Genomic DNA, 12,401 nt, shown 5'->3' with positions numbered 1-12,401 from the left:
CACACACCTTGGTTACAGTTAGGGGGAGATCCACAAATACACTAGTGAATAACTGTATAACCCAAGCTAAAATGTAACAATAAACAAACTGGAACTTTACACCATAATCCCACAAAAGCATTTTAGCACAAGAACAATAAACAGTGCTGGTCATTAAAAATGCAGAGGCAGGCTGTTGACTAAACCCCCCCCCCCCCACCCAAAGAGCATCACAATATTTTTAAAAATTAAATTAGCAGCACAAAAAGAGAGCAAAACAAAATATTGAGGTCGTGTCCATTCAGAAATCTGATGGCAGAGGGGAAGAAGCTGTTCCTAAAGATTGAGTGCATGTCTTCAGGCTCTTGAACTGCCTCCTTGATGGAAGCAATGAGAATAAGATATGTCCTGGAGTCCTTAACGATGGATGCCACCTTCTTGCAGCATTGTCCTTGATGCTGGGGAGGTGAGTACCCATGATGGACCCGGCTGAGTTCATAACTTTCTGCAACTTTTTTCGATACTGTACAATCGGCCCTCCAGACCAGACAATTATGCAATCAGTTAGAATGCTCCCCACAGTACATCTAGAGAAATTTGTGAGAGTCTTTGGTGTCATACCAAACCATTTAAGGAAAATTACCCAGTAGCTCCTATGATCGGGAGAGGCTAGCTAATTTGGAGACATCATTGGGACTTCTATCAGCAAATGGGGCTGAGTAAGTTTGAATAGAAATTGGTTGTTAAGTTTTACATCTGCTGGGCTTCTGCAATCAATGCAAGCAAATGATTATTAACATGCCAGAGCTCAAAGTTCAGTGTCTGTTGAACCTCTGGCTCTTCCTTTGGTTACTCCTGTGAAAACTTACCACAGCTCCTCAAGTACTTCAAGTATACCCACTTGATAATCAGTGAAGGAAACAAATTTACATAGTTACCTTCAAGAAAAACACCAATACTATGAGACAAAAGAAGGTTGCTATGCTGATACTTGTTGTTTGCCAATATTTGAAGGTGTGATTCATTCTAGCATACGAGATGACATTTCCTCTGCAAGAATCCCATGGCCAGCAGAAGTAGCATTTTATCTTCGATTGAGATCACAGATTTTGAACTGAGAGTAGATCGTTAAGTAATGCCTTCTAGGATGTGAGGTAGCCCAAAGGCAGAAATGCCTAGAAGGATTTGACATTTCCAAGAAAATAAGATAAATTTTAATTTGGTTTAGATATAGTGAGTGGGTGCAGCCTAAGTTGAGCAAGTACAGACAGTGAGTTTGGAAGATGAGAGACATTGAAATTATGGCCTTTCAACACAGATGAATTCTAAATGCTCTAGCATTTTTATTTAATTGTATAGGAAGAAAAGTTCCTGCAGACATCTTTAGAATTAAAAGGGCGAGGCTTGATGTGTGTTTATCATCACCTGCGGAAGTCAGGCCAAATAATTGTTTCATATCCTTCAACGCCCTCATGTATCCAGATTAAAAATGGTGGGTTGTGAGTCTGGAAGGTCAAAAAAGAAACACATCCAGCAAATCAATGTAATGTTAATAAATATCTCATTTTATTTAGATTTACAGCTTAATAACAGACCTTTCTGGCAATGGTAGCCCATGCTACTCAATTACTCCCAAGTAACCAGTTAGCCTATTATCTCATAAGCCTTTGGAATGTGGGAGAAAACAGGAGCACCAGGAGGAAAGTTACGTAATCACAGCAGAAGATACAAAGGCCATATGGCCAGTGGAGGGATTGAACCCCGATCACTGGTGTTGTAATAGTGTTACGCTAACTGCTATGCTAATTGACATTAGAGAAAGAAATAATTGATTTTGTATTTATAATAGAAATGTAAAAATATGGAAAAGATAAACAATTCCTTGTATTCCACTTCCATTGGCTATATGGTGGATACCTTAAGAAATTCCATTTCAGGTAAGAATTATATGGAACATGCAAAAAGCCATGATGATTTTAAAGAAAAAGAATTGCTGTAGAACAAATATGTAACTTTTCTTACTAAATTGTCACTTTTCAAGGTTAAGATTGCATTAACTTTTTTTAAGTCAGGAAGACTGGCTTTATATAATATGTATCATAATATCAGTGAAATACTGCATAAAGTAATAAAACCTAGAGCCATATCTTTTTTATCATTCAAGTTTCCCAATATTGTACAAGTTCCTGGAATACAGAGGAAAGAACAAAATTGTCCAAGTTTCACATCATTTCTACTTAGGATGGAGATATAGTCAAGTTTGGTTGTGAATTCACAGCATGGTGTGATTGAAATTATATACAGTAGCTGTTGTAGAGACAAAAACTCTTGAAACATATCAAGCTCAACTAAAAATTTAAATATCTGAAAACATTTGAACACTCTTGTAATAATTAAAGCCATGAAGCATAGTAAAAATCACTTACCTTGTCTTTCATATAGCCTACAATTGCCATGAATTGAAATCAATGCACTTGCCCCACACCAGATGCACTCTCGCAAGTTATCTCAGATACAGATTCAGACTTATCTATCACGTCACTGAAAACATACAGTGAAACACGTCATTTGCCTTAACAACCAACACATCCAAGGATGCGCTGGAAGCTGCCCACAAATATCAGCACACATTCCAGTGCTGACATAGCATACCTACCATGCTTGGCAGAACAACACAGAACACAACAGAACAGAATACAACTAGCAAAAAAAAACAAAACAGCGAACTGAAGCTCCATCCTCTCTCACATCCACCCTCTAACTAGAGGGCAGGCCAAATTTGGCCCTCAGTCTCCAATAGTACTTGAAAAGTGGGAGGCCTTTGAATATGAATTTTTGAGATTACAAAGCTCATATGTGCCCATCAGAATAAAAAGTAAAGATAACAAGTGTAAGGAAACTTGGTTTTCAAGCTATATTGAGGCCCTGGTTAAGAGAAAAAAGGAGGTGCAGCATAGCATGTTCGGGCAAGTTGGAAGACGTGAGATGCTTATGGAGTACAGGAAAGACTAAAAGAAGGCATGAAGTTGCTCTAACAGACAAGGTGAAGGAGAATCCCAAGGATTGCTAGGGACAAAATTGGTCCTCTGGAAGACCATAATGGTGATCCGTGTGTGGAGCCAAAACAGACAGGGGATGGTGGGGAGAACATTCTCTGCATCTATATTTACTCAGGAGATGGGCACAGAGTCTATAGAATTGAGGCAAAGTGGCATCAACTTCATGGACCCTGTACAGATTTCAGAGGAGGTATTTGCTGCCCTGAGGCAAATCAGGGTGGATAAATCCCCAGGGGCTGACAAGGTGTTCCCTCAGACCCCATGAGAGGTAATTGCAGAAATTACTGGAGCCCTAGCAGAAATATTTAAAACATCCTTAACGAAAGGAGAGGTACCAGAGGGTTGGACGTTAGCAAATGTTGATCCGCTGTTTAAAAAAGCTCTAAACAGAAACCAAGAAAATATAGGCCGGTGAGTCTGACATCAGTTGTGGGAAAGTTATTGGAAGATATTCTAAGGGACTGAATACACAAATATTTGGATAGAAATGGACTGATTAAGGATAGTCAGCATGGCTTTGTGCATGGTATTTCATGTCTAACCAAGTTTATAGAGTTTTTTGAGGAAGTTACCAGGAAAGTGGATGAAGTTAAAGCAGTGGATGTTGTCTACATGAACTTTAGTTAACCACATTATCATGCAGATCATTGCAGGTTCTGCATGGGAAGCTGGTCAAGAAGGTCAAGAGGCTCAGCATTCAAGATGATGTAGTAAATTGGATTAGACTTTGGCTTTGTGGGAGAAGCCAGAGAGTAGTAGCAGAGGGCTGCCTCTCTGACTGGATGCATGTGACAAATGGTGTGTTGCAGGGATTGGTGCTGTTTCTTTTGTTGTTTGTCATCTATATCAATGATCTGGATGATAATGTGGTTAACTAGATCTGCAAAGCTGTGGATAACACCAAGGTTGGAAGTGTAGTGGACAGTGAGGAAGGCTATCATGGCTTGAAGAGGAATCTGCGTCAACTGGAAAATTGGGCTGAAAAAATTGGCAGATGGAATTTGATGCAAACAAGGACATGGTTTTGCACTTTGATAGGACCAACCAGGGTAGGCTTTACACCGTGAACAGTAGGGCACTGAGAAGTGTGGTAGAACAAAGGGATCTGGGAATACAGACACATAATTTGTTGGAAGTGATTTCATGGGTGGATAGGATTGTAAAGAAAACTTTTGGTATATTGGCCTTCATAAATCAATGTATTGAGTACCGAAGATGGGATGTTATGTTGAAGTTGTACAAGAAGTTGTTGAGGCCTAATTTGATGTAGTATGTGCAGTTTCGGTCACCTACCTACAGGAAGGATGTAAACAAAGTTGGAAGAGTGCAGAAAAAAATTTTACATGAATGTTGACAGGTCTAGGAAACCTGAGTTATTAGGAAAGATTGAATAGGTTAGGACTTTATTCCCCAGAACATAAAAAAAATTGAAAGGAGATCTGATAGAGGTATACAAAATTATGAGGGGTATAGATAGGGGAAATACAAGAATGCTTTCTCCACTGAGGCTGAGTGGGACTACAGTCAGAGGTCATGGCTTAAGGGTGATAGGTAAGAAGATTAAGGTAGAATATGAGGGGAAACTTTTCATTCAGAGAGCTGTCAGAGTGTGGAATGAGTTGTCAGCACAAATGGGCTATGAGAGCTCAATTACAACTGAGTTTGGTTAGGTACATGGATGGTAGGGATATGGAGGTCTATAGTCCAGGTACAATTCCTTGGGAGCAGGCAGGTTAAATGTTTTTTTGGCATGGACTAGATGGGCTGAAGGGTTTGTTTCTGTGCTGTACTTCTCTATGACTTTAGACTCAGACTGGCAGACAAAGGACCTTTGAGTTTCCCAGCAGACTCGTAGTGATTCACAGACTGACCTCTTAACCTCACTCTACCATTGATCAGCCAATCCAGCAAAGGGACATGACCAGAAAATAGTTGCTAGAGTTGTTACTTATTTTGTGATTTCACAGTTCACAGATTCCCAAACCTACTAATATTTATGCAAGAAAATGTAGTTCTGATTGCAACTGCCTGAATTAATTAATAGGACCCCAAACAATTCTTCCAGGTAAAGCCACCTGTGAATCTCTTGGGGTAGTCTATTATATCTGCTGCTCCTAGTAAAGCCTCCTCTACATTGGCAAGACTAAACATAAATTGGAAGACCACTTTGTTGAACTCCTCTGCACCACCTGCCCAAACCGGAATTTCCCAGCGGCCAACTATTTTAATTCCTATTCCAATTCCTGTTCTGATACAGTATGTTGGGCATGGCCCCTTGTTTTGCCATGATGAGGCCACCCTCACAGCAGATGAGCAACACCTTATATTCTGTTTAGGTAGCCTCCAACATGATGGTATGAACATCGATTTCTCATTTTGATGTATTTTTCCTTCCTCCTTCACTTCTTCTATCCCCTAATCTGGCTTCTTACCTCTTCTCCTCACCTGTCTATCATCTCCCCTGCTGCCCTGTCTTCATCCCCTTCTCCCATCTTCTACTCTTCTCTCCTATCAGATTCCTTCTTTTCCAACCCCTTACCTTTCCCATCCACCTGGCTTCACCCATCACTTTCTAAGTATCCTTTTTCTCCTCCCCACATCTTTTTATTCTGACGGCTTCTCCCTTCCTTCCCAATCCTGAAGAAGGATCTTGGCCTGAAACGTTGACTGTTAATTCATTTCTACAGATGCTGCATGACCTGCTGAGTTCCTCCAACATTTTGTATGGGTTGCTCTGGATTTGCAGCATCTGCAAAATCTCTTGTATTTTTAATTAATAGGTGTTAGCTTTCAACAAAATTGTCTTTGAGTATTGCAAGTAAAACAGACCTCTACTGAAACTGAATTGATAAAATTCCATTCTGATGCCACCCATTCATATTTTAAAAAATGTTCAGCAACTTACTCTCCAAGCTGCTTCTCATGAAAGCGTAAATAGTGACTAATGAAATGGATGTCCATTGTTGTAAATAGTGATTAATGAAATGGATGTCCATTGTTGTTAGTTATATAAGTGGGGTGGCTGGGTGGAGATTCGTCTCTACCAAAGGATGTGTAAGGTGCTCCTACCCTCCACTAGCCTGCAGATCACCCTCGGGGAAAACATAGCCCCTGTTTAGCCCTCCAATGAGGGTCATGGAAAGCCATGGGAGCAGGTGGCGGGTGCTCATATGAGCAACTGATGCATATCACAAGTCCTGGTTATGTAGCCATTGATGCCAGGCAGACAGCCTCTGAACAGTATTGATAATGGCTGGGGTCAACTGTCTTGTAAAGATACTACCCAGAGGAAGGCAATGGCAAACCACTTCTGTAAAATCTTTGCCGAGAAAAATCATGGTCAAAAGACCGTGATCGCCCATGTTATACAACACAACACAGAAAGCTGATGAGGTCATATAAAAAGTACGTATTATCCCAAAGCCAGAATCCCCACACCATTATCCATCCATTTTTCTTCAACAGCAACTTCAATCAAACGCTACTAAAGTGATGCCAATTTCTCAGAAGCAGCTCCATGGCCGGAAATCACATTTAATCCTTCTGAGGCAGAAAAGTTTCAAATAATAAAAATCATCTTGATCCCACACACTTAATAAATTAAGGATATGGTGAAGGAAATTGTGGGTGAGAGTAAAGCAAAAGCAGCATTAATATTCATCCCAAACTGAAGGGATGCAGGTGTTTTATGATTCCTCAGCCAACTTCTTATCATACCTGTAACTCAGTTAGGAATTTGAGAGCCAGGATAATAAATATTAGATTAAAGATTCTGCAGATGTTGGAAATAATGAGGAACATGAAAAAAAAATGCTGGAAGAACTCAGCAGGTCATGCAGCAGCTACAGAGAGGAAAAAGCAGTCAATGTTTCAGACTGAGGCACTTCATGAGGACTAAATAATAGCATGGCTGCAATTAGTTTGTTATATTTTCCACAAGATCTTGAGGTATATTTACAGGATTGTTAACAGAACTCGAAGGGTTAAGATATAGGAAGAGTTCGGGCATGCCAGGACTTTATTGTGTGGATCACATGAAACTGAGGGACATTTCATAGAGGCATACAACGGGCATACATAAGGTGGGTGCACACATTCATTTTCACAGGGAAAGGGAATCAAAAATTGGGGTAACTTCATCATGTTCATATGCAATTGCTGCAAGAGCAAGTGGTTGAGGAAGATACAATAATGATACTTAAAAGACACCTAGATAAGCATATAGAGAGAAAATGTTAAGTGTTGCAAACACAGAATCAGAATTATGTTTAATATCACTGGCATATGTCATGGAATTTGTTGTAATGCAGCAGCAGTACATAATAATAAAACTATTATATATATAGTTATATTTAAATAAGTAGTTCAAAAAGAGAAAAGAAGTAGTGAGGTAGTGTTCATGGGTTCAATATCCATTCAGAAATCTGAGGGGAAGAAGCTATTCCTGAATCAGTAAGGGTGTACCTTCAGGCTTCTGTACCTCCTTCCTGATGGTAGCAATGACAAGAGGGTATGTCCAGGGGAAGTTGGTCCTTAATGATGGATGCCACCTTTTGAGGCATCGCTTCTTGAATATGGCCTGGATGCTGGGGAGGCTGACTGAGTTTACAACTTCTTCCAACTTATTTCGATCCTGTGCAGTGCCCCACTCGGTGATCCAACCAGTTAGACTGCTCTCCATGAAATTTGCAGGCTACTAAGACTAGCTTAGAACAGTATCTTAGTCAGAACAGACGGGTTGGGTTGGGTTGATGGACCGGTATTACTCTGTGATTCTATAACAAACTAAAAGCACAAGGGTTGTCACAGATTCACAGAAAACTACAGCACAGAAACAAGCCCTTTGGTTCATTAGTCTATGTGAACCATTAAACTGCCTCCTCCCACCGACTGCACCAGGACCATAGCCCTTCATAACCCCTACCTTGAATGTACCTATCAAAACTCTCTTAAAACTTGAAATCGAGCTTGCATGCACCACTTGTACTGGCAGCTAACATTCTCAGGGCCCTCTCAGAGAAGAAGTTTCCCCTCATGTTCATCTTAAAATCCTTACATTTCACTCTTAACTCAAGACCTCTAGTTGTAGTCTCACCCAACCTCAGTTGAAAAACCTTGCTTGCATTTACCTTATCCATACCCCTCATAATTTTGTACTCCTCTATCAAATCTCCCCTCAGTCTTTTAGGTTCTAAAGAACACAGTTCTAGCCTATTCAATCTTTCCTTATAACTCAGTTCCTTAGCAACATCCTTGTAAATTTTCTCAATACTCTTTCAACCTTATTTTCATCTTTCCTGACAAAAACTGCACACAATACTCCAAATTAGGCCTCACCAACATCTTATACAACTTCAACATAACATCCCACCACCTGTACTCAAACTTTAATGTACGAATGCCAATGTGCCAAAAGCTTTTGATACACCCCTATCTACCTGTGATGCCACTTCCAATGAATTATGGACCTGTATTCCCAAATCCCTTTGTTCTACCACACTTCTCAGTACCCTACTGTTCACTGCGTATGGCCTGTTCTAGTTGCTCCTTCTGAAGTGCAATGGCTTGTATTTGTCTGCATTAATTCCATCTGCCATTTTCCAGTCCATTTTCTGACTGGTCCAGTCAGAGAGGCAACTGTCTGTTACCACTCTCTGGTGTGTCCCACAAAGCCAGTGTCTAATCTAATTAGCCCTTATCTTGAATGCTGAGCAACTGAATTTTCTTGACCAACCTTCCAAATGGGATCTTGTCAAATGTCTTCCTAAAGTCCACGTAGAAAATATCCACTGCCTTATCTTTAACTTTACTGGTAGCTTCCTCAAAAAAAAACTCTTTAAGATTGGTTAGACATGATCTACCATGCGCAATGCTGACTATCCTGATCAGCCTGTGTCTATTCAAATACTCGCATATCCGGTCAATTAGAATGCTTTCCACCAACCTTCCCAATACTTTCCCACTAGAGGCCATCCTACCTATAAATCTCCTGTTTTTTTGGAGCCTTTCTTTCTTAAGCAGAATAACTTTGACTATCTTTCAATCCTCCGGTACCTCGCTAAGGATGATTTAAATATCTCTACCAAGGCCTCTGCAATTTCTGCATTTGCCTCCCACAGGATCGAAGGAAGCACCTTGTCAGACCTTGAGGAATTGTCCACCCTAATTTGCCTCAAGGCAGCAAACAACTCCTGCTCTGTAACCTGAATTGGGTGGATGAAGTCAATGCTGCTGTGCCTTTCTTCTATAGACTGTGTCTGCCTCTGAAGTAAATACAGATGCAAAAAATCCACTTAAGATCTCCCCCATCTCTTTGGGCATTACACATGGATTACCATTCTGATCTTCCAGAGGACCAATTTTGTCCCTTGCAATCCTTTTTGTTCTTAACAGATCTGTAGAAACCCTTAGGATTCTCCTTCACCATGTCAACCTCATGTCTTCTTCTAGACCTCCTGATTTCTTAAGTATTCCCTTGCTTTTATTCACCAGGCGACAAATTGACGAAACTGGAGTGATAGAAATCATGTATATAGAGTTTAGTAAGGTGTTTGACAAGGTTCCCTATGGTGGGCTCAAGGCACGAGATCAATGGGAACTTGGCTGTGTGGATTCAGATTTGACTTGCCTGCAGAAGGCAGATTATGGTAGTGTATTCTGTTGGTGACTAGTGGGGCTCCTCAGGAACCTTTCTGGGATCCTGGTCTCTGTGACTTGGAAGAGAAAGTGGAGATGTGGGTGTTAAGTTTGCAGGGGACATGCAGTTTGGAGGTATCATAGTCTGCGTAGAAAGTTGTTGTAGGTCACAACGGAAAATAAACATGACGGAGAAGTTGCAGATGGAGTTCAATTTAGAAAGTTGTGAAGTGAAATACTTTGGAAAATCAAACATGAGGGTGGAATACAAGGTTAATGGTAATATTTAATTGTGGTGTAGAGGAACAGTGGGGTCTTTGGGTTCAAGTCCATAGATTCCACAAAGATGCCACGCAAGTTGATAGGGTGGTTAAGAAGGTGTACGTTGCGCTTGCCTTCTTTAATCAGAGAATTGAGTTCAAGAGCTGTTAGGTAACGTTGCAGATCTATAAAACTCTAGTTAGAACACACTTGGAATTTTGTGCTCAGTTCTGATTGTCTCAATCTAGAAAGGATGTGGAAACAATAGAATGGGTATAAACTAGACTTACTAGGATGTTGACTGGATTAAAGAACATGTATATTGAGGAAAGGTAAAGCAAGCTAGGGCTTTTCTCCACAAGGCTATAATACGTAGGAGGTAATAGGCTATTTGGCCCATCAAATCTGCGCCGGCATTCCAGCATGGTTATTTTATTATCCCTCTCATCCCTATTTTCCTGTTTTCTCCCAATAGCATTTTCCTTGGAGTGTAGGCAATGAGAGTCGAATTGGTAGGTATGTAAGATTACCAAAGGACACAATGGATGATCAATATCAGAATACACCTGTTTAAAATGAGCAGGGACACGTCAGAGATAGGTATTCTTACACAGAGAGCGGCAGGTCTGCCTGGTACTCATTGCCAGGAGTAGCGGTAGAGGCTGATACGATATCGATATTTAAAAGACAGGCGAATGTAAGAAAAATGTGAGGGCTATGGAGAACGAAGGGTTCGGTTGATTGTGGGATAGGTTTATACAGGCCGACACAGCACGGTTCCGTGTTCCATGTTAAAAGAGCAGAAACCTTGGACTTCAGGAAACACGCGAGGATTGAATCTGTTCACAAATTACAATGACTTTAACTTGCTAAGAAGGGTTTGCACTGGCTGGAGGAGTGAAGTGCTCAAACAGCCGCGGCTCTGGAAACTGAGAGATAACTTGACGCGACGGTCACACAGGAAATTCGCTCAGCCTGCAGATTCAAAGCACGAAGCCTCACCTCGTTCTCCAAGACTTGCTGGTAGTTCCTCCGCGCGAAGATCAGAGAGACTTTCTTGAAGAGGGTGGGAAATACCCGTTTCGCCATGGTAACATTTCTCTCTAATCAATATTAATTTAATCGTGGGAACCACAAATACGAATATACAGGAGTGAGACCCACCGAGAGAAACGTTAGGGATGAATTATGTAGGGACGGTCTTGCCTTTAAATAATTGAAGGAGCTTCCTGTTGCGAATTTTCTTGCTCCTCCCCCTTGTGCCTCAGGTAGTCAAACCATTGCTAAGTGCACATTTGTTGAAGCGCTTCTCTTAAACAAAAAAAATGCTTTAGCGTTATCAACAAAGGTAGCAAATTGGATTGTCAAACAAAACCCGAAGCTGGCAGAGATATTCTGCGAGACTGGTGGCTTCTGGAGATAGAAGAAACACGGTGCTTTGTCCAGGAGGAAATTGGTAATAAATGGGCGTTAGGGTGCGGTGAAAATTGGGAAGGGTCGGAAGAAGTTAAAACTTGGGGAAGGTGGGAGGGGTTACGTGTTGAAAGCGGGTGGTAATACATATCTGCCAGTCTCTCTGATCCGTAGCAATAGCACTTTAGTTTTTTCTTACCCGCCATCGTTCCTCGCGCCCTAAAACCTGTTTATCACTGACCTATTTCAGCCATTCATCCAGGACATCTTGCCCCTTCAGCGTGCTGGCCGCGAGTTCCTGCAGTAGCTCCTTCCCTGTCATCAGTTCATTATCTACAAGCATTTTGCGTTCATTACGAGTAAACGATTTCAGACTTTTTCCTGGTTCAATTATAACTCGATTCAGGGGCTGAGGCTTTTCTAAGCCATTGGTCAGACTGCACTTGGGTATGATGAGCAGTTCTGGGCACCTTTATCTGACAAAGGCTGCGCTGGCATTGCAGAGGGTCCAGAGAAGGCTTAGCAGAATGATTGCAGGAATAAAGGATGATTGAGGAGCATCTGATGGCTTTGAACCTCCAGTTACTGGAGTTCAGAAGAATGAGGGGAATATCATTGAAACCTATAGAATATTGAAAAGCCTAGATAGAGTAGCCAGGGAGAGGATGTTTCCTATAGTGAGAGGGTTTAGGACCGGAGGGCACAGCTTCAAAATATAAGGATGTGCCTTCAGAACAGAGATTAGGTGGAATTCTTTTAGCCAGAGGGTCATAAATCGGTGGAATTCATTGCCATGGATGGTTGTGGAATACAAGTCATTGGGTATGTTTAGGGTGGAGGTTGATAGGTTCTTGATTAGTATGGGTACTGAGAGTCATGTGGAAAAGCCAGAAGAATGGAATTGAATACACAATAAATTTGCCGTGATAGTATGGCAGAGCTGACTCGGTGGGCCACATGGCCAAATTCTGCTCCTATGCCTTGTGGTCAGGGCAAAGTAGGAATTCAGACCAGAAATCCAGATGCTCAATGTTGGTGAAACTGTTAAGACAT

At 41.2% G+C, this 12,401-nt stretch overlaps 1 protein-coding gene across 3 annotated transcripts in view; it reads right to left on the bottom strand.

The window, feature by feature from the left end:
- The window catches only part of LOC132406986 (calcium-transporting ATPase type 2C member 2-like), a 73,451-nt gene extending 62,217 nt beyond the window's left edge, over window positions 1–11,234 (bottom strand). For all 3 annotated transcript variants that reach the window (XR_009516327.1, XM_059993166.1, XM_059993167.1), the window contains exon 1: window positions 10,938–11,234. Coding sequence is in view for 2 of the 3 variants with exons in the window: in XM_059993166.1 (XP_059849149.1) it covers window positions 10,938–11,024 (87 nt within the window). In the remaining variant the exon portion in view is untranslated. The remainder of the gene's footprint in view (window positions 1–10,937) is intronic.
- Between the last annotated feature and the right edge of the window lie 1,167 nt (window positions 11,235–12,401).

This window comes from Hypanus sabinus, chromosome 17, assembly GCF_030144855.1.
Source record: "Hypanus sabinus isolate sHypSab1 chromosome 17, sHypSab1.hap1, whole genome shotgun sequence".
Taxonomy (NCBI): domain Eukaryota; kingdom Metazoa; phylum Chordata; class Chondrichthyes; order Myliobatiformes; family Dasyatidae; genus Hypanus; species Hypanus sabinus.
Note: the sequence above shows the minus strand (reverse complement) of the source record. Positions and strands in the feature narration are given on the sequence as shown.